This window comes from Notamacropus eugenii, chromosome 3, assembly GCF_028372415.1.
Source record: "Notamacropus eugenii isolate mMacEug1 chromosome 3, mMacEug1.pri_v2, whole genome shotgun sequence".
Classification (NCBI taxonomy): Eukaryota; Metazoa; Chordata; class Mammalia; order Diprotodontia; family Macropodidae; genus Notamacropus; species Notamacropus eugenii.
The window spans coordinates 153,151,399-153,174,748 of record NC_092874.1 but is presented as its reverse complement, the minus strand read 5'-3'; the positions used below and the strand labels follow the sequence as shown (position 1 = coordinate 153,174,748).

The 23,350-nt window shown below is 38.2% G+C and overlaps 1 protein-coding gene across 5 annotated transcripts in view; it reads right to left on the bottom strand.

The window, feature by feature from the left end:
* Positions 1-23,350, bottom strand: part of FBXL13 (F-box and leucine rich repeat protein 13) — a 266,998-nt gene that overhangs the window by 7,675 nt on the left and 235,973 nt on the right. For 3 of the 5 annotated variants that reach the window (XM_072653155.1, XM_072653153.1, XM_072653152.1), the window contains 2 exons: positions 11,066-11,200; positions 3,516-3,679 (listed from right to left, as the gene is read on the bottom strand). In XM_072653155.1, the coding sequence (XP_072509256.1) occupies positions 3,516-3,679; positions 11,066-11,200 (299 nt within the window). Of the gene's footprint in view, positions 1-3,515; positions 3,680-11,065; positions 11,201-23,350 lie in introns of those variants that run through there. The other 2 variants (XM_072653154.1, XR_011976923.1) reach the window with 2 other exon arrangements.

The window sequence follows — 23,350 nt, the reverse complement described above, 5'->3', positions numbered from 1 at the left end:
CATATAACAGGGCATTAAAACCTCACAACTAAATGCAGAAAAGCAGAAATATTAAATACACACTTTCCAGACCATAATGCAAGAAAAAATTACATTCAATAAAGGGACAAGGAAGCAAAAATTAAAAGTTAATTGGAAACTAAATAATATAACCCTAAAAAAAAGAGGTCAAAGAACAAATCATCGAAACAATAAATAATTTCATTAAAGAAAATGACAATGATGAGACAACATATTGAAATTTGGGGGATGGTCAAAACAGAACTTAGGAGAAAATTCATATCTCTAAACACACAGATCAGTAAAAGAAAGATAAAACAGATCACTGAATAGAGCCTACAACTAAAGTAAAACAAAAAACAAAACCAGAAGAACAAATTAAAATTTCCAATGAAACACCAAAATGAAAATCCTGAAAATCAGAGATTAATAAAATTTAAAGTAAAAAGCCACTGAACTAATAAATAAAACCAGAAACTAGTTTTATGGAAAACAAAACAATGAAACAGATAAACCATTAATTAGTTTTATTTTTTTTAAAGAAGAAAACCAAATTACCAATATCAAAAATGAAAAAGATGAATGCACCAATGATGATGTAATTAAAGCAATTATCAGGAGTTATTTTACCCAAATACATGCCAGTAAAACTGACAATCTAAATGAAATAGATGAATATTTTTAAAGATGTAAACTTCCCAGATTAACAGAAGACAAAAAAAAATCCTTACATAAACCTATCTTAGAAAAAGAAACTGAACAAGCTATATAAATATGTCCCACCCCAACCAAGATTAGAAGGAAAGCACATTTAAGGAACAACTAATCCCAAAACTATATAAACTATGTCAAAAAAAACAGGTCAAGAAGGAGTCCTATCAAGTTCTTTTAGTGACACAAATATAGTTTTCACACCTAAATCAGGAAGAGTAAAAACAGAGAGAAGACTACTCAACAATTTCTACATGAATACTGATGCAAAAAAACTAAATAAAATACTCGCAAGAATATTACAGCGATATGTCACAAAGATCATACATTATGACCAGGTGGGATTTATACCAGGAATGCAGGGTTGGTTCAATGTTAGAAAAACTATTGGCATAATTGACCATATCAATAACAAAAACAACAGAAATCATATGATTAAGCCAACATATGCTGAACAAGCTTTGGGCAAAAGATAACATCCATTTCTATGAAGCACTAAAAAAGCATAGGAGGAAATGAACCCTTTATTAAAATGATACTTAGCATCTATCTAGAACCAAGAGCAAGCATTATGTGAAGCAGAGATCAATCTAAAGTCTTCCCAACAAGACTGTCAGGGAAAGCAAGGATGTCCATTATCACTACTATTATTCAGTACTGTACTAGAAAATACTGCTATAGCAATAAAAGAAGAAAAAGAAATAAAAAGGAATATAAGGAAATAAAAGGAATAAAAATAAGCAATGAGAAAAAACTATCACTCTTTGAAGATGATAAGATGATTTTCTTAGAGAAAAACCCTAGAGAATCAATTAAAAGACTAGCTGAAACAACAGCTTTATCAAAGTTATAGGGTACATAATAAATCCATATAAATTGTTGACATTTCTAGTTTTGTTTTTCTCTAATCAGTAGTAATATAGAGCATTTTTTTTCATGTGTCCACGGTAAACTAGTGTTTGATAAACCCAAAGACCCAAGCTTATGGGACAAGAACTTTATCATTTGACAAAATTTACTGGAAAAACTGGAAAGTAGTTTGGAAGAAACTAGGTATTGACCAACATCTTGTCCAGTATACCAAGACAAAGCCAAAATGGATAAATAATTTCAACATAAAAGGTGGTATTGTAAAGAAATTAGGGGAGTATGGAAAAATATACCTGTCAGTTATATGGATAAAAGAAAAATTTATTATCAAACAAGAGATAGAGAGGATCACAGGAAATAAAATGGATAATTTTGATTATATGAATTAAAAAGCTTTTGCACAAACAAAACTAATGCAGTCAAAATTAGAAAGAAAACAGGAAATGGAAAAAATTTACAGCAAGTTTCTCTGAAAAAGGCCTCATTTCTCAAACATATAGGGACCTGAGCCAAAATTATAAAAATAAGAGTCATTCCCCAATTGATAAATGGTCAAAGGATATGAATGGGCAGTTTTCAGAAGGATCACAGCTATCAATGGACACATGAAAAAAATTCTCTGAATCACCATTGATTAGAAATGAAAATTAAAACCACTCTGAGATACTACCTCATACCTATCAAATTGGCCAACATGTCAAAGGAAAATGACAAGTGCAGGGGGGGATGTGGAAAAATTGGGACACTAATACACTACTGGTAGAGATGTGAACTAGTCCAACCATTCTAGAGAACAATTTCAAATGATGCCCAAAGGACTATAAAACTGTACATACCCTTTGACCTAGCAATACCACTACAAGGTCTATATCACAAAGAGATCAAAGAAAAATGAAAAGGATACACACACACACACACATATTTAATAGCAGCTCTTTTTGTGGTGGTAAAGAATTGGAAATTGTGGAGATGCTCATCCACTGGGGAATGCCTCAACAAGCTGTGGTATATAAGTGTAATGAAATACTATTGTGCTACACGAACTGACGAGCAGGCAGATTTTAGAAAAACCTGGAAAGACTTATCTGAACTGATGCTGAGTGAAGCAGGCAGAGCCAGGAGACCATTGTACACAGTAAAAGCAACACTGTGCAACAATCAGCTATGACAGACTTGCTCTTCTGAGCAGTACAATGGTCAAAGACAATTCCAAAAGACTCATGATGGAAAATGATTTCCGTAAGTGATCATCCATTATTGATATCCACATCCAGAGAAAGAACGATGGCATCTGAATATAAATCAAAGCATACTATTTTTTTTTGTTTTTTTCTTTCTCATGGCTTTTTTCTTTTTGTTCTGAATCTTTTTTTCACAACATATTGTACATGTATAACCTATATCAGATTGCTAGCTGTCTTAGGGAGAGGGGAGGGGAAAGAAGGAGGGAGAACAATTTGGAACTCAAAATCTTATAAAAAATGAACGTTGAATACTATCTTCATATGTAATTGGAAAAAATACTACTAAATGAGGAAAAAAATAACAGGCATGGTAGTGTGTGCCTATAACCTTTGCAAGGAGAAGGCTTAGAGGGGTAGATTGCTTGGGCTGGCATTCTGAGATGTTGGGTGTCTCATCTAAATCTTTGACCTATAAGTCGCTCTTAGAAGCAAAGAGCTATCAGGCTGCTTACGAAGTGGTGAACGGATCAGAACTCCCATGATGATCAGCAGCAGGATTTGGCTGGGGAGTAGTCACTGAACTGTCGCAGTGGGCAAGATGGAGAGATCCGGCCTCAAGCCAACAATGAGGTGCAATCCGTACAACAAAAGCAGCACTAACATCACTATGCACAGCAAGTATTATATTCATCTATTTCAGTATTTCTCCATGCACCAGAGATTTTGACTCAGGAAACTTTAATATCTTACTTGGAAATCCGCCTGCAGTACCGCATCTTCAAGACACGAAGTTGTTTGCAGCCTTCCAGAAGGTATTCAATGGCTCTGTCAGTAAGGTGTACACATCCAGAGACATCCAAGAAGTGAAGGTAATGGCATTTTTTGCTCAAAATCTTTATGTCCAAGTCATTCATCTGCATACACAACCAAAATAACTTAGCAACTATTCTAAGGAGTTACAACGCAACCAAATATAGTTATTGCTGGGCCCAATATACGGAAACATAAACTTCTTAGGATTAAAACTGCATTACGATTTTTGGACACCCAGTTTCATTTACACTACTGGTCAAACTTTTCTCCCCAGACACAAACGTGTGACATAAAGACCTGATAGTTTGTAACACAAGCATTAATCCTGCAGCCCCCATATTGTTTTCTATAGGTGTTCAGCCATATTGCCATTTCTAAAAAACTGAGCAAAAATGAATTTTCTCAGGGAAAACCATGCATAAGATTTCCCATAACTCATGAATTTTTACCTGGTCTACTTCCGCTTAAAACGTACTATTCTATTTTGACTCCTCCTGCTCCAGAGAGCTTTGAACAATAGCTACTAATTACGAATGCTTTACATGTTATCTCATCTGAGCATCACAACCACCCGAGAAGCAGACGATGTTATTAAACCCATTTTTCAGAAGAGGAAAGTGAAGCTGAGAACAGCTAAGTGACCAGTCTGGGGTCAAAGAGCTAGGAAGAGACTGTGACATGATTTGAAATTGGGTCTTCCTGACCACAAGGTCAGCATTCAATCCACCACCCCATCTTGCTGCTTCCTGTACCCAACTTTAGAACTATTTATGAAGTGCCTATAAAATACTCTTGAAACCTCAAATCCCATCAACACTGAAGAAGTTCATTTGTAAATGAACTTTTTACTGAAAACATTGTCAAAAGCAGCTTCTGATAGATATATGCAGTCTTAGTTTTAACAACCTATAGTTGACCGTTCACTCCATCTCACCTGCAGACGGGTGTAGACCACTTCAGAGGGCATTGGGACATTTGTCTTGTGGGTAGGAATGGGGCAGGGCAGGAGCCTTTTGGGTACATTTCTGGGAAGGGGAAAGGAGATGGAAATCAAAGTAGCTCTTTCCCCTGGAAACTCTGCCCAGTGCCCTGACACCATAGGAATGCTCCTATGTATCTTGGTGGAGGTACTGCAACTCTACTTCTGGTGCTAGCCAGCTACATTCCTGGTCACTTTTCTGGGCAAAATTTTTTTGGCACAAATATGATTTGCTGTAGGACCAAGTAGATAACTACCTCAAAGAAAAATTTTAAAATTTTAACTGAGTATAATGTCTTGTTTGAAATGGTTGGATGTTCTAACAGATACACATCAGGACATTTAGCTAAAGAGACTGCTTAGAATGTAATTTTTAACATAAAGTCAAGACAGTTCTAAAAAATCCCCAAACCCTCTCTTTCAGAACATTGCATATTTAAGATTAGGAAAAACAGATGTCCTAACTGTCTAAGCATGTCTTGGTTTCCAGAACATGCTCCAGGAAAAGGAGACACTGGAACAGCTGGAGCTCCCAACAGCACTTTCTACCCCACCTTATGAATGCCCTGGGACCTGACACCACTGCAAAGAATGCTCCAAGACTGGCTTCTTTTTCAGGGGTCTTTTAATTGGGAAGAAGGAAAAAAATGATGAATAGATGGGCAAAGCCCATGGTAGCATGGGAAATGAGGTAGATTTTCATGTGTGTGGAGTGAAGAGGAGGTTTAATTCTCTACTCTCCCATCTGTGCTATTCTCCCAAGCCAACCCAGGCCAAAAATAAAAGGGGGGGGTGGGGGTGGAGGTTGCTTATATCATTCCTATAAAATCTATAAAACTAGGTCCCATTCTTATTGTTTCATTGGGGATAGGGATGGTATTATGTACTGCAGCTTGCCTTATCCACATTCTGTAAATGTCTGATGATAGATTCAATGATTTAAACTTTTCTAATCCTCAGTTTCCACACTTTTAAAATAAGGATGATGGGCAGGTAGGTGGCACCACAGAGCACAGAGTGCTGGGCTTGGAAAAGGAAGACTCACTCATCTTCCTCAGTTCAAATCCAGCCTCAGACACTTCCTAGCTGTTTGACTCTGGGCAAATCACTTACTCCTATTTGCCTCAGTTTCCTCATCTGTAAAATGAACTGGAGAAGGAAATGGAAAACCACTCCAGTGTCTTTGCCAACAAGACCCTAAAAGGGGTCATGAAGAGTCAGACAAGACAAATGAATCAACAACATGAGTATGATAACGGTGACATTTCCTACCTCACAAGACTGTTGGAAGGAAAGTTCTTTGGTACACCATAAGCAATTACATATTAATTATTTTTATTCTTTTTATTGTGTTATATATTAGACATCCCAGTTGAACAGGATGTTCCAAAGACACTCTCTTTACAATTTTCCTTAAAAGATGTTGTACAACATCAGCTGACAGCACAGGATGAACACCTGACATGGGGGGATGAGGAGGGCACTTTCTCCCTGGTCTTCCACACACCACACGGTAAGACCTCACTTCCTTGCTCAGCCCCATAACTGATGTCCTATTATCATAATGCTGCTTGAATACACCTTCCTGAGACCTGTCTCCCTACTCCTTCAAACCACTTTGGGCCTAGGTGAAAGTGTTCTTAATTCTGGTTCTGGCAGATTATGCTTGTAACTGCCGAATGACTTTCTACTTTAAGTGAAAGCTGCTTTTCAATTCAATGCGTGTCTGTCATATGTGAAGCACTGTGTTTCTTTACAAGTCAGTGATGGAAGCTTAGACATCCAAACAATGATGCAGTCACCAACAGAGAATGGCATTGCCAACCATAAATTCATCTAAATCCACAGTTGTTTTGAATAAGCGAAACCTTTAATGAATTTACATGTGCTAGAGGGCCAAAATCAGCATACTAAATGTTGTCCTACTTGCAAGTTTCTTAAGATTCAGATTTTGTTCTTCTTATTTGTTGATATAGCTAGAGCACTGTGCCAAGAATCTCTTTCCAGTATTAAAAATATCCCTTTAGTATATGAGATTATATGAGCTTGAGTTTCTCTCTATTTTTAACAACCCCTGAGCTCAAAGTACTTCCAAACAAGTCAGCTGGCAGGACCAAAGTTTACCTTGAAGAAAGTCAAGGGACTCAAAGGTCAGATCATACAATTTTACTCCATTCCACCCTCTCATCTTTACACTTATCCACAAATCCTGACTAAACTCTAAAGCACAATTTGGGCTTGGGAAACGTTGCAATCCCAACCTTTTTCTGAACAGAAATTATTTTTTAATCTCCTTGAAGCCTTAGGATCAGTAGTCTTGGGATAATAATAAAATAGTGATTTTGTGTGGGCTCCCTAAGGTGGGATAAGTGGCTGCGCGGTCACTGAAGGGGGAGGGTTAGAGTGGGACATTCTCTTCCCCAATGAGAAGGGGTCTGTTTGATAGGGTAAATAGCCTTATTCCCAGCCTTGGAGTTTGAGAAGATAGTAACATGCCCAAAATTAATAGGGCAGTTAGGAAGAAGGGAGGGCTTGAGGTGGGGGACGAGTTTGTGAGTTTTGGACATGATGAGTTTGATATGTCTATATCCAGTAGGTGGTACAGTGGATAGAGTGCTGGGTCTGAAGTCAGGAAAACATCTTTCTGAGTTCAAATCTGGCCTCAGACACTTACTAGCTAGCTGGGTGACCTCAGGCAAGTCACTTAAACCAGTGTGCCTCTATTTCCTCATCTGTAAAAATGAGCTTAAGAAGGAAATGGCAAACCACTCCACTATCTCTGCCAAGAGAACTCCAAATGGGGTCACAGAGAGTTGGACATGACTGTAAAGTAACAAAACATATCCAATTCAAAACATCCAGACAGTTGGATATGTGAGACTTGAAGCCATGAGGGCTACATAAGTAGGTCTGAGAATCACCTGCATACAGATGATAAATGAATCCATGGTCACTAACAAGATTACCAAGTAAAATGGTATGTAGAAAGCAGCGGGAATAGAAGAGAGCCTTGGGGATGACCATAATTACAGTGACTTGTGGATCCAGCAAAGGAGACAGGTGGAAGGAGAAGCAGGAGAAAGCAGTGTCACAAAAAAAAAAAAAACAAAGAAAAGAGAAGTATGTCAAGGAAAAGAAGTTAAATCAATAGAAGTGAAATCTTAAAAGAAGTTAATCAATAATGTCAACGTCTATAGAGAAGTCAAGAGCATGCGGACTTGGCAGTTTAGCTACCATTGGTAACTTTCAAGAGAGCAATTTCAAGTCAATGATGAGGTCAAAAGTCAGAATGCAGAGAGTTAAGGAGAAAGTGAGAGGAAAGAAAGCAGAGGCATTGTTTGTGGACAACCTTCTCAAGGAGTTCAGCTACGTAAAAAGAAGAAATAAAGAACAACAGTTTCTAGGGGTGGACAAATCATGTGAAGGCTTTTTGAGAATGGGGAAACCATAGATGTGTTTATAGGGAGAAGGGAAATTGGCAATATAGAGGGAGAGATTGAAAATTAACGAGAAAATGGGGGGATAGAAGAACAATCTACTAGAAAACACATGTGAAGGAATGATAAATCTTCTGCTTCCTTCCATTAGCTTTGTCATATGTAAAACAGAACATAAAATCTGTAGCATGCTATCTCATAGAGATTTGTGAGGAAAGAACTTTGTAAAACTTTAAAAAGGGTTTATAAATGTGTTATCATAATTTAGAGCTGTGAAGTAAATAAAATATCCTCCCAGACTTGATTACCCAGAGCACTGCTTCACATATCTTTGGTTTGTTCATATTCATTTAACAAACATCAATCAGTCCCTTCTTTATTCACTGTGCTAAGCTATGTATGCAAGGATACATCAACCATGTTTTGTATATTCAAGGAACTATCTAATAGAAACAGATAAGATATGAACAGTTAAACAAAATATAGGCTAAAATGTGATATGTGTAGAAGAAGACTATGAAGTGTTTTATAAATAGCTATGTCACAACTGAAATTTTTGGCCTCTAGGAAATAGCAGTATGCAAAGGAGTACCCTAATTTTAACTTTTTCCAGTGTGCAAAGTACCCTAATTTTAAGTTATCCCAGAATCAAACAAATTTCTTTATCCCATTCCCCATTCTGACCTTTTTCACGGATTGGTCATGTTTACTTTGCACCTAAATTTTAAGGACCACTGAAACCCAACTACTTTCTAAGTAAGCTGTACAGAAGGACCAGTTGCCAGAGTATCCATACGGTAGGATAGTGGGTGCTATAAGGACCTATCATTGCTAGAGTAGAGGAGAAGAAAGTGAGGGATGTTGGTGCCCTATTTGTCTTCTGGAAACCATGACATGTCTAGAGAATTAGAACACATATGGTTTTACCTAATTTTAAACGGCCATAATTCTGAGACACCGGGGAAGAGTTTTACTCTGAAAGTTCATAGCTTTCTTGTATAAGCCAGGTACCACTCTTGGTATGAAATATGATCTTTCACTTCTTTCCCTTGGCTCTTCACTTTAAAAAAAAAAAAAGACTTGTCCCTACTTCCTTTTGCAGTATAATGAGGCTATATAGAGACCTGGGAGAGACCAACTCTATTCTGACCTTCATGAAGACTGAACTGATGAGGAGCAAGGTTTCTTCAGATGTCAAGAACAATGGCCTAGAAGCAAACAGGCTGGGTTGTAGAGGTGACCCAATACTTTGGAGAGGAGTAAGCCATTAGGCACAGCTGCTAGGTGGTACAGTGGATAGAATTTCCAGCCTGAAGTCAAGGAGACCCTTCTTCATGAATTCAAATCTGACCTCAGTCACTTACTAGTTGTGTGACTGTAAGCAAGTCACTTAACCCTGTTTGCCTCAGTTTCCTCATCTGTAAAATGAACTTTGGTATCTTTGTCAACAAAACCCCAAATGGGGTCATGAAAAGTTGGACATGACTGAAAGAACTGAACTACAGGAAACTTGTGACTTGTGACTTGTAGGGTACACCCCAGGCCACCCCAATGCTTTTCCTGCTGTCTGCTTAGTAACTGATCATTTAGAACATTACCACTGTTTTGGAAAGAGTGTGTGAGTCTACTACTTTGGGGCTCCATGTAGAATCATGAAGGCCACTTCTCTCTCCCTGAAACCCTCTCTGGTTAGCCCATCCCTCCTGTACCTCTAACTCCATCTACTGTCCCCTTCCAGTGTTCTCCCCTGGAACCTCCATTCTGTTGTTGAAAAACTATACTTCATTTTAGACATGTCCTTCACCTGCTCCTCAGAAATTACCTTGTACATATTTTAGATTGGCACATGATTTTCCCTTAATAGAATGTAAGCTCCTTAAGGTCAAGGACTGTTTCTTTGTTTTTTTTTCATTAAATTATTTTATTTGTTTTCAGTGTTCGACAATCACTTCCATATATCTTGGATTTTTTTTCCTCTCCCTCCCCACTCCCTCCCTGAGACTGTGTACAATCTTTTATCAAGAACTGTTTCAAAAACAATTTCTTTCATTAAGCACTATTGCCTTGCCCTACAACTTTTCAGAGGCCATCATACATTCTGAATTTGCTTTCTGACTATAAGATTAAAATAAGACCAATAGCAATAATAATGATTTTTCACAATTAGTGGCACAGTGGATAGACCTCAGCACCTAGAGCCAGAAGACTGAAACTCAAATCCAGACACGGATACGTACTAGTTGTGTGACTTTGGGCAAGTCACTTAATTTCCATCTACCTCAGCTTTCACAACTGTAAATGGGGATAACAACAGGACCTACCTCCCAAGGTTGTTGTGAGGACAAAAATAAAGTAATATTTGTAAAAGCACTTAGTATAGTGCCTGGCATACAATAGGCACTACATATAAATGCTAGCTATTATTATTTCTCCAAATCTTTTGAAATATTTAAAGCAGTTTGCATTATTTAATTCCCACATCTTCAATTATCACTGGTTATGCAGTTATATTAATAGTTGATTCCAAGCCATAATAAAGTCAACTAATTGTGTTAAGGAAGCTCAGTGACATGTAAGGAGCATTGAACCTATTTCAAAGCCCATCCACTTCTTTATCACTAGCGCGAGAATAATACCACACAATCAACCTCACAGGGTTTTTATTTTAAGAGTCAAATGACAATGCAATTGAAGCACTTTGTGAATCTGAAGTGTAATATATGTACAAGCTATTTGTTAATATTACTACTGAGAAAAATGATAATTTCTCTGAAACCCTGTTCCTCTATCTATTAAAATAGGGATAGTTACACCTCATCCATATCTTACACTGTAGGATGTTGGGAACATAAAGGAGATGTGGTAGAGAGAGGAGGGTTTATTCCTTTGGGAGGACAAGCACATTTGAAAAAGCCAGAGCATTATTCAACTTGATATTATGATATAGTATGATTATGCTGGCACACTTACAAATTGCAAAGAGACCCGGTCAAGAATGAGTCATGCTTCTGAACAAAGAACTTTCCGGGCTCTCTCTCAGCTCTTCTCAGCCTTGACACTTTTACACATACCTTTGGACAGCCAGCGATGTTGAGCGACGTGAGCCTAACGCACTTACTGGACAGTACTTTCAAAATTTCTCCAGAAAGCTTGAGGCAGTAAGAGACATCTAAATGTTCCAAAATTGGTGTTGACTGACAGAATTCCTGTAAAACATGCCAAAGTTTGCAATCAGTTTCTCTTTTGTTATGGAATCTTTTCCAGTACAGAATATTATACCCTCCAACACACACCTACATACCACTATTCCCACTGACAATATTATTGAGATCCCTAAGATTGAAGTTGTGTCCTCCATAATACCACTAAAACCAAAACAGCTCTCTAGTGGTAGTTATCACATCTTATATTTGTGTAATTATGTACTTTTAAAGGCTTCTATCTTTTCATTTGAATATTAACATTTTAGAAATTCTGAATTGCTATAAATGTTCAGTGGTTTCAAGACCTGAATTGAAGACACCAATCAGGTCTTTTCTAACTTCTAGAGTGGCATCCAACACTCAATTTATAAACATTTATTAAGCTCCTACTGTGTTTCAGGTACTACAGTACACACTAGATTATGCAGATGGATTTTATTCCTTCTAATTTAACTCAGATTTCTCTTGTGACTTAAAATGAGAATTAACAAAGTCCTTTCTTCTCAAATGGAAAGAAAAACAGCAAGGTAAAATGCCTATTTTGGCATATTGGCTTTTACTAAGATACCATACTGCAAGCACCATTGCATACACCTGGAGCTATAAATGAACATATCAGGAGAACAGGGATTCTTAACTATTTTTGTGACTCCTCTTTGGGAGTCTAATGAAGTCTAGGAACAACTACCCAAAATAATGATATTAAATGCATAACATAAAATACGTAAGATCACAAAAGAAACTAAATACAATGAATAAGTTATTAATTTTTTTTAAATGTCATCAATCCCAGGTTAAAATCCCTTAGTGTAGAACCATATACATAGAACAACAAGGTCTAGAGTTAAAAGTTTTCCTTCTACAATTTTAAAGGTAATGAAAAATGAACTTAAATGCCAATAACTAAGTGCAAAAGAGGAATTGTTGTGGAATTGTCCTCTTTACTTCCAAGAGCCTACATCCAAGAGCTCTTGACTTGGTAATGGTTCTATAACCAAGACTGGAGGACCCTTGATGCCATTTTGATTGCAGTATCTTTTAAAAGATATTTTATCTTTAATATACAAAAAAGAGCATTTCCATACCCAGTATAATACAAAAAGGATTTTACATGAAACCATGAATATCCATTTACTTCATTTGCATTAAAAAAGGATAATAAATTCAACAAATTACTTTCCAAATTGTCCCTTTCATCTGTGCTTTCTTCTGAAATTCCTTCTATTTTCTTCTGTGAATTTTTTTTTAATGTTACAGTAATTATCTCGTGAGGGGATATAACTATTGCTATCCTCCCCCAATTTACTGAGAGAAATAGAAGGGGGTTACTTTAACCAAATATGTATATGGTTAAGCAGGACAAATCCATGCAGTGGCCATGCTAAAAATATACAACTCTGTACCTTGTACATATTACCTCTCTCTGGAGGTGGGCCACATGTTTCATCACAGGTTTTCTGTCTGTTGCTTTGATCAGAATTCTTATCGTTCAAAGTTTTTTTCTTCACAATGTTGTTGTCCTTGTATAAATTGTTCTCCCGGTTGTATTTACTTCACTTTTCATCAGTTCACGCTAACCAGGATTCTCTAAAAGCCTCATTTTGGCCATTTCTTAGAGTACAATAATATTCCATTACTTTCGTATATCATAATTTGTTTAGCCATTCCCTGATTGTCTAAGAGGCCATCTAATGCATCCTTTTAGATTCTAGTATTTTTCTTTTTTCCCCTCCCTTTTAGCCTACCAACCTCCTCACACCCTTCCCCTGACCAACCCCTTTCAGAATCAGGAAGTTTATTTTGCTAGTTACTATTCTTTTTCTGCTATTATCCTTCCTTGTAACTCCACTTTCATCCTTGCCTGTTTACCTGTTAAGTTTGATGTGTTTCTTCACCAACTCTGTGTGTGTATGTGTGTATTCAATTCTCCTTTGTTTCAGCTAAAACTCAGGTTTACCTGATAGCTACTGTCTACACCCTTACACCATGTTCCACATTCCGTTTATGAGAAATAGCAAGTTCCAGTCTCTTCTTCCTACTTTCTATACTAGTGTATTCCTAATTTTACCTTTCCTTTCCCCTCTTCAAATCCTTCAAGCTAAGCCAATTTAGCCACAGACCTTCAGTTTTTCTTTTTTAATTGCCTCAAAATCACTTAAAAACATTAAGGTTCTGAAGAGATCTTCTCCCCATTAGAATGCTAAGACTACATCATTATACTGTTCTAATTCCTCCAGTAAATTTACCTTTCTAGGTTTAACTGGACTTTTGTGTTTGTATTTCAAAATTCTTATTCATCTCTGGTTTTAGTCCTCTATTTCACTAAAGTTCCATTCCAACTCTTCCCCACCAATCCCCATAGAATTATACTCATCTTTATAGGTAAATTATTCTGGATTTTAAGCCTTCAATATTTTGATTTTTGGAACACTGTAGATTTCTAGACCTCAGGTGATCCTAATTCCAGTTCCTTAGTACTTGAACTCTGACCTCCTAGATGGTTTTAGTACTTTTTCTTTGACATGGAAGCTCTGGAATTTGGCTATAGCATTCCAGGATTTTTCCTCTTGGAGGAAAGGAGAAAAGAATCAATAAATTTTATCTTTATTTTACCTCCTTATCCTACTAAAACTTGGCAGTTTTCACTTGTAATTTCTTAAAATATAGTACCTAGGCTTATTTTTAATCTTGTTTTTCAGAGTACATTTCTTAAATTTCTTAAATTATATAGCCAGAGGGCTATATAATTGTGCATACTCGTTGATCTAGCCATATTACTACTAGGTCTGTATCTCATATCTTTTTGTGATGGCTAATACCTGGAAAACGAGGGGATATCCATCAACCGGAGAATGGTTGAACAAGTTGTGACACATGATTGTAACGGAATATTATCGTGCTATAAGAAATGGTGAGCAGGAGGATTTGAAAACCTGGAAAGACTGACATTAATTGATCCAGAATGACGTGAGCAAAATCAAGAGAATACTGTAACATTGTAACAACAATCCTGTATGATGAACAACTGTGAATGACTTAGCTATTTTCAGCAATATAATTATCACAGACCATTATATTATATAATCCAAGGGATTCATAAGGAAAAATGCTATCTACCTCCAGAAAAGAACTGATGGCATCTGAATACAGACTGAAGTCTACTATTTTACTCTTTTTTCTTTCTGGATTCAAATTTTCTTCTACAAAATAACTAATATGGAAATACGTTTTATATGATTGCATATATATAACCTATATCAGATTGCTTACTGTCTCTAGAAGGGGTATGGGATGAGAGAATGACAGAATTTGGAACTCAAAACTTAAAAATGTTAAAAATTGTTTTTACATATTAATTGGGGAAAATAAAATAGTATTTAGAGTAAAAAAAATTAATGATCTCTCCTTCACTTGTTTTCTAGGTCAGTTGCTTTTGATGATTAGATATCTTAGATTTTCTTCTATTTTTCAATCTTTTAATTTTGTTCTAATGTTTCTTGCTGACTCATGGAGCCAATGACTTCTATTTTTTCTGTTTTAATTTTTAGGTATTCCATTTCTTGGGTTTACCACTTTCTCTTTCATCCTACTTATTCTCCTACTAATTCCTTCCTCAAGAGTTTTCATTTGTTTGACTTTTGTTTCATTTTTTTCTAGGTTTTCATATACACCTTTGTGGGACATTATTTTTCTTTTGAGTCTTCACTTTCAGTTATTATGGAGTTAGATTTGCAACATGTTTTTTATACTGTTTGGTGTTTTCTTTGATTTATTCATTTCTCCAGCTTTAGTTCCTGAATTGGAGCTTTCTGCCAGGGACAATCTCTATTCCAGTGCAGATTAGAGTAGGGTGTTTTGACCATGCTTGGTCCCCTGTGGTTTTTCAGTGACTTTCATCACCTTAGAGTCCCCTGGTTCCTTGAGGTTCAGAGCACTGGATGCTCAGTGTCTTCAGAGGATGGAATGTTAGGGTACTTAGAAGCCCCTGGGTCTGGGCTTTCTCAGTCTGAGCACTGCAGCTCTGTAATGAGCAGAAAGGTGCTTCTGGCCAACAGTGTTCTCCAGTGCTTCCAAAGTCCCTATCCTGAGGCTGACAATCCTGGAGATATGCTACACACATCCTATCTGTGATAAGATCCATGTTCACTTCAGTAGAGACAGGATGAGTGGAGGGAAGTGACCTATTCTTGCTGCCTGTTCAGTTCTGGAGTCGAAGATGTCATCTGATGTCATTTCTCATTGGATTTCTCAAACATTTTGGTTTGGTGGGAATTTCAGAGTTTTGCTGGAGTAAGTATGTGGAAGCTGAGAAAGATGGCCTCCAAGTTAGAGCCATTTTAGCTCTAAGTCTGGCCACAGTACTGTGCTTCTGTTGAAATCATCCTCTAAAGCCTCATGATGACTGGAGGTGACCTTGGGTTCTTGACGCAATATCTATGAAATTCAAGCTTCCTTTTCTCAAGCGTAAAGTATAGGTGAGAGAGGTTTATCCCTAGAAGATTGACCAAGTGACATCTTTTTCTTGGCCACATTAACCCTAGAAATAGACAAATACACAAAATATCCCATGTGTTCTCCCTTTCCACTTTAGTGGCAATGTTAATAGAGTAGAAGAAAGAAAAACAGAGGTTGCTAAAAATTACACAATTCTAAGATAAACCCCAAATTTTAATTTATCTGTTATCATTCAATATAAAATCTTTGTCCAATCACCAAAGAGTTGAAACATGATTGGGGGAACTAAATATTATTTATGACAGTCTCACTACAAAAGAAAAGATAAAAATGTCTCAGACAAAGAAAGTAGGACTCACAAATTCTGTGAGCATTAGCAGGGGAAAAAAGTTTTAAAAGATGGGATTTTGATTTTTTGGAGAAGTTTGCATTTTTTAAATGTCCTGAGCAATTTCCCACATGCAATTCAGCCAGATCTCTTCTTTCTGTTCAATTCTGAGCTCAGTTTATCATCCATTTGTAGATTCTAAGACATATCTACTGATGGACTAGCTCTAGGGACCCTTTGTCCATTAAATAACAAGATTTGGAAAATAGATTTCCTTTACTTATTTGGTTTTTCCTGTGGACACAGTAATGACAAACTCATTTGAGTTGTTATGAATCTCTCATTCAGGAGCCTCTGCAAGGATCCAGAGTTTTGGTGCACCAGCACACTGCCACCTACAAACAAAAACATCTTCAGGAAGTCACCATTGACCAGAAATCCTTATTTAATACTAATTCCTAAGTCAATCCTTGGACTCTCCTGGACTTCCTCAGCACAGTTTTACTCTATCAATTTGAAATTTTTTTTGAAATGAACAAAATATTTTTTCAAGGTTCTGAATATTAAGTAGCCATATGAGTTGATAAACACTGATACCTTCTCAAGCCCTACCACTTTTGGTACTAATAAGATCTGTGTTTTTTTCAGTAACTATCTGACATCTTCCCTTCTATTTTTTTCAGATATTGAGGATTGATTCCTCAGTAGCCCCAAACCATACTGCCTCTAGCACAAACCTCCTCTGGAGGTTCTCAGTCTGGCCCACCTGCTGCTCTTACCTTTGGTTCTGCCCCTTGTTAGTCTGGGAAACACTGGAAAATATGATGCTAGAGTCTAAAAGTGGGGGCTGTCCAGTGACTGTGGAGTCACCAATGGCTAAGACGATTTGTTGTAGAAAACTTTCATAAAAATGCATTGATCATATTGACAGCAGATACAAATCAGTCTTCATAAAAATGAGAATTAGCTCAGTCAGAGAACTAATTTGAATTAGGAACACAATCTTAAATCTTCATAAATGGGTCTACTGAAAATTATTAACTATCAATATAGTCAGTTAATCTGAAATTATTTATATTTAAATAAATATATTTTGACACACAAAATATTATCCTTTTAGTCATTCTCTCCCAGTTTCTGCTGCTTTCAGACTTTTAAGAAACAAGCATCTTACAAAGAACTTCATGAAGCCGCTGGTGAGTTGGGAAGGACTTTTATTTTACATTCTTGCAAGAGCAGGCACCTAACAAGGAGGTGTACTATTGAGACACATACACAGCTTTTTATTCCCTATTCTTTTTTGTCTCCCCTGTATCCCCATTGACAGGGTACCACAGGGTTTACAGCCTGTCTGGAATGCTGAAACTCCCTACATGATTTTCTGCCTCCATTTATAACTCCATTAGCCTGGCCCCTTCCCTCATTTTCTTTATAATTTCCAGCTGCCTCATCAGCACCTGCATCTTGTTTAGCAACTTCGCTTTTACGCAGAAGCAACAACCTCCTTCTTCCCACAGACTTTTACTCTACTACCATCACTCAGCAACCTTTCCTTCTTGAAAGTTTAGGCCATCCAAACTTATTACCCAGTCCAAAACCTGGTGGTTGTTGCCATCTTCCTGCCCCCAGGACATTTTCCATCTTCTCTGAATGAATTCTGTGTCTGATTCAATGTCAATCTCCACAACTCCTGCCCTGATACTAAGGAACTTCAACATATACATGATGTTTTCTCAAATATAATAACTTCCCAGTTCCTCAATCCATGAGTGCTATATGAATGCTAGTTATTATCATCATTATTAATAACAGTAGTATCATCATGATCATCATCCACTCCACCCCAACTCCAAACAGGGATGGCTATGCTCTTGATCTTACCATCCATCACCCTTAAATTTTCTACTTCCATGTTCAATGTCTCCAAAATTCCTCTGATCATGATCTTCTATCTTTCCATTTCTCCCTATATCTTATTACTCTTCAGCCTAGTCTTTGTCCTCCCTCTGACCTTCAAATTTCTACTCCTTCAGTTTTTTTCCCAGGTCAACATCCCTGATCTGACTTTCAAAGACTCAGCTCCCTTGTCTTATCTCAAGTCATGCCTTGCCAAACCCAGCCTTGGATTCCTTTCGTGATCTGCCTACTCCACTCCACCAACATGATCCTGAATGGAACTAGAGGAAGTTACAAAACACAAGGGAAATTCTGTTACTCACTAACTGATTCTCTATTCAGACAGTGGCTGATCCAAACCTTCACTTCTCTCCCCAGACTTCCAATATCACCCCCTTCCTACAATCTCTCTTTTGAGAATGTTTTCTTCTACTTCCCTAAAAGGAAGAAAACATCAAGCCCATTTTCCATGAGCTCTCTGCTTCTCCCCTTCTCATGTCACACCTTTTATATCAGAAGGGTCAAACCCACACTGCACAGGCCAAATGCAGCCTACAACACTCTCAAATGGGGCCTAAACTTTATTAAAATGTAATTGAGAAACACTTAATGAAATAAACAAAAACATAATAAAACAGAGACAATATTAATATATGGTTTTCTAAGTCAAAATGTGGCCTGCAGAGATCCTTATATAAGGTTTACTGGGCCTCATTTCTATTTAAGTTTGACACTGCTTTATGTTATCTCTCTCTCCCTCTTCTCCAACCTCCTGAACAATCACGTCATAGTCCACATAGAGACCAAGTCCTGAGGGAACTTCCACCATGCAACCCCACTATCTCTAGTGGCCACTGTCTCCTGGAACAGTATTTTGGGAAAGCCTCAACTACCCTTTACTTCACTCCTTCCTCTCAGACAATCTCCTTCACAACCTCTTTCCTAACAGCCTCATTGCCATGCACAAATAATGTTTTTTTCCCAGTCTCCTTGGCTAGATCTTTATTCATGTCAAGTCCAGGTATCCCCCAAATCTCAGTCCTAGGCCTCTCTTTTCTCTATACTCTCTCACTTGGAGATCAAGTACAGTAGATACCAAAAGTGCATATTCCTTTAAGAACTAACCACTCCCTAATCCCATCCCAAAACACCTAGTTAGCATATTTGGCATGTTTCACTATAGAATATACTATATAAACTTTACCTGTACCCCTCTAAGGTTGCAGGTTCCCTAAGCTGAAAAGCATAATAAATCCTTACCTTGACCTCAACAATGCTTGAGTCCATGAATTCTTCGCCAGGTGACCTGCCCCTGGCACCCTGGTTTTTGTGGGGGGTTTCACAACCCCCTTCCAGCCCTCATCAGTTCCTCTGGCTACTCTCCATGCTGGGAAGACTCTTCCTCCTGGCTTGCCTGACTTCAAGTTGTAGCTAAAATCACATCTTGTGTAAGAAGTCTTTCTTGCTCCTCCTTAAAGCAAATGCATTCCCTCTGCTGATCATCTGCATTACCCTATATAGATCTTGTTTGTACATAGGTTTTTTGGGTTTTTTTTTTATGTTATCTCCCCCATTAAACTTTGAGCTCTGGGAGAGCAAGGACTGTCTTTTGCCTTTATCTGTATCTTAAGTGGTTAGCACAGTGCTTGGCACAGAATGGGTGCTTAGTAAATACTTATCCAAAGTAAAGCACAAAAGTCAGTACATTCTTTGTTCTATTGAAATTCACTTTTTCCTTCAGAGGCATTTAAAACTTATCATTTGCTTCCTCCAATATCATATGCATCCTCCAATACAATTCCTCATAGAATTCCACTTTCCATCCCCAGATAAGATGCCTACATCTGTCTCTCACTCTAGAGTTCTAGGAATATTTTCTCTCTTTTTTTACACTAATTATATTGCTTTTAATCTATTGGAAATTACTTTCAGTGCCTTTTTTTCAGTCAAGAAGCTCTAAAAAGAATTTTTTAAAAAAAGGATATGAGAATTAGCATCTTTGATTCCTGCTCCTTTCCTCTTTTTGATATACATTTTGCAGGTCTTAACCATCTATAAGAAAACTTCCAAATGACTTTTTGAGTAAAATGATTTCTTGTCTTGGAAAAAAAATATTTATCTTCTGAGTTGAGTCATCTGGTAGGGGGACTTAATTATTACATTCCTAGATTCGGTATGTAATACAGGCTATGGTTCCATCAGATTTACTGAGCCTGGCACCTAAGGCACTGATTCAAACTACCTAACAAGGTGGCAGCACCTATCATTAAGAGAACTCACTCATGCTCCTTACTCATGTCATCATCTCTTTACAATTTGCTTCTTTCAGTCCTGACTGATTCCACTGAAAAGCATTTTTTTTTTGTAATCCACAGAGAGCTTTGGTGAGCGGATTGCTGCCAGGAATTATTTTCTGTAACTAAAACTATTTTTGGCAGTTTTAAAAGTTGGAAGACAACTTCAACATATGCACATTGTGAAGCCGATAGGAAACTTCTGACTACATATCATTTTGGACCTTCATGTTGTTTCATAAGGTGTAGAAGTGGGGCTGGCAGGAGACACGATAGCAGTCCAGGTTCATATATTGCCTAATTCATGAAAGGAGAGGGAATAAGGCACTGGTCTTGTCATGGCTCCTACTTATGTAATGCCTGGAAACTTGTGTTTATATGCCTGTAATACTGTGGAAAATTACTGCTTGACAAGACTTAATTTAGGCAGGGTGTCTTGGGATCTCAGGCCAGAACCATGTTTTTAATGGATGGGGGAAGGACCTGGGAAGTTATTCTACTGATAGAGAAGGAATATAGGGAATGAAAGCTAGTGTCTTTGTTCATCATAGGATTCTAGATTTAGACTTGGAAGGGCCCTTAGAAATCACCTAGTACAGCACCCTCATTATACAGACAGGTAAACTGGGGTCCAGATAAACTAAATGAGTTACCCAAAGTCATACAAATAGTAACAAGAAGAGCTGGTCAAGACCTTCTGACTGCAAAGTTAATGCTCTTCCCAAGGAATGACATTGTTAGAGTTCCTTTCTTCCTTCCTAGTCTAATACCTGGTTCATATTCAATTCATTTAAAAAAAATATTTATTCAAGATGGCGGAGTAGAAAGACGCACATACACATAGCTCCGAACCCACAACCCATAGAACGGCTACAGGGGAGTAACTCACGGCTAATTCTGCACCCAGAAGCCATGGAACATTGGAGCGAGGGAGATTTCTGTTCCGGAGGGACCTGCAAACCTCTCGCGGGGGGTCCTTCGCGCTGCGGACTGGGCGCCGAGACTGGGAGCTGAGGACAGCCCTGCCGCAGCCACGGCACCGAGAGGAAAAGATCCCAGCGGGCTTCAGGGACGGGATCTCCAGCGGCCACGTGAGTCCCTCCACCCACAGAGGGACCTGCAAACCTCTCGCAAAAGGTCCGTCACGCTGCAGACACGGAGCCCAGCCCAGCCCAGACCTGCTGCGGCCACGGCATCAAGAGAAACAGACCCGAGCAGGCTTCAGGGACAGGATTTCCAGCGGCCACACAAGTCCCTCCACCCACAGGTGACGGGGGTCGGTGAGAGAGTCTCTTGGGCGGGTCGAGAGGGGAGTGGGGTGCCCCCATGATTCGGGCCCCCCCGGGAGGTAGAAGCTGAGAGGCGGCTGCAGACAGGGGCTCCCCAAGCAGGTGGGAGCCTGAATCCATTGTGGAAGGTCTGTGCATAAACCCCCTGAGGGAACTGAGCCTGAGAGGCGGCCCTGCCCCAACCTCAGCACCTGAACATAATCTCATACTGAATAGCAGCCCTGCCCCCACCAAAAGCCCAAAGGCTGGAAGCAGCATTTGAATCTCAGTCCCCAAACGCTGGCTGGGAGGATCAGGAGGCAAGGTGGGTGTGAGGAGAATATTCAGAGGTCAAGTCACTGGCTGGGAAAATGCCCAGAAAAGGGAAAAGAAATAAGACTATTGAAGGCTACTTTCTTGGAGAACAGGCATTTCCTCCCTTCCTTTCTGATGAGGAAGAACAATGCTTACCATCAGGCAAAGACACAGAAATCAAGGCTTCTGTGTCCCAGCCCACCCAATGGGCTCAGGCCATGGAAGAGCTCAAAAAGAATTTTGAAAATCAAGTTAGAGAGGTGGAGGAAAAGCTGGGAAGAGAAATGAGAGACATGAAGTCAAAGCATGAACAGCAGATCAGCTCCCTGCTAAAGGAGGCCCAAAAAAATGTTGAAGAAAATAACACCTTGAAAACTAGCCTAACTCAATTGGCAAAAGAGGTTCAAAAAGCCAATGAGGAGAAGAATGCTTTCAAAAGCAGAATTAGCCAAATGGAAAAGGAGATTCAAAAGCTCACTGAAGAAAATAGTTCTTTCAAAATTAGAATGGCACAGATGGAGGCTAAGGACTTTATGGGAAAGCAAGAAATCACAGAACAAAGCCAGAAGAATGGAAAAATGGAAGATAATGTGAAATATCTCATTGGAAAAACAACTGACCTGGAAAATAGATCCAGGAGAGACAATTTAAAAATTATGGGACTACCTGAAAGCCATGATCAAAAGAAGAGCCTAGACATCATCTTTCATGAAATTATCAAGGAAAACTGCCCTGAGATTCTAGAACCAGAGGGCAAAATAAATATTCAAGGAATCCACAGAACACCGCATGAAAGAGATCCAAAAAGAGAAACTCCTAGGAACATTGTGGCCAAATTCCAGAGTTCCCAGGTCAAGGAGAAAATATTGCAAGCAGCTAGAAATTCAAGTATTGTGGAAATACAATCTGGATAACACAAGATCTAGCAGCCTCTACATTAAGGATCGAAGGGCATGGAATAGGATATTCCAGAAGTCAAAGGAACTAGGACTAAAACCAAGAATCACCTACCCAGAAAAACTGACTATAATACTTCAGGGGAAAAATTGGTCTTTCAATGAAATAGAGGATTTTCAAGCATTCTTGATGAAAAGACCAGAGCTGAAAAGAAAATTTGACTTTCAAACACAAGAATGAAGAGAACCATGAAAAGGTGAACAGCAAAGAGAAGTCATAAGGGACTTACTAAAGTTGAACTGTTTACATTCCTACATGGAAAGACAATATTTGTAACTCTTGAAACATTTCAGTATCTGGGTACTGGGTGGGAGTACACACACACACACATGCACACACGCACACATACATAGAGACAGAGTGCACAGAGTGAATTGAAGAGGATGGGATCATATCTTAAAAAAAAAATGAAATCAAGCAGTGAGAGAGAAATATGTTGGGAGGAGAAAGGGAGAAATTGAATGGGGCAAATTATCTCTCATAAAAGAGGTAAGCAAAAGACTTATTAGTGGAGGGATAAAGAGGGGAGGTGAGAGAAAAACATGAAGTCTACTCTCATCACATTCCACTAAAGGAAAGAATAAAATGCACACTCATTTTGATAGGAAAACCTATCTCACAATACAGGAGAGTGGGGGAC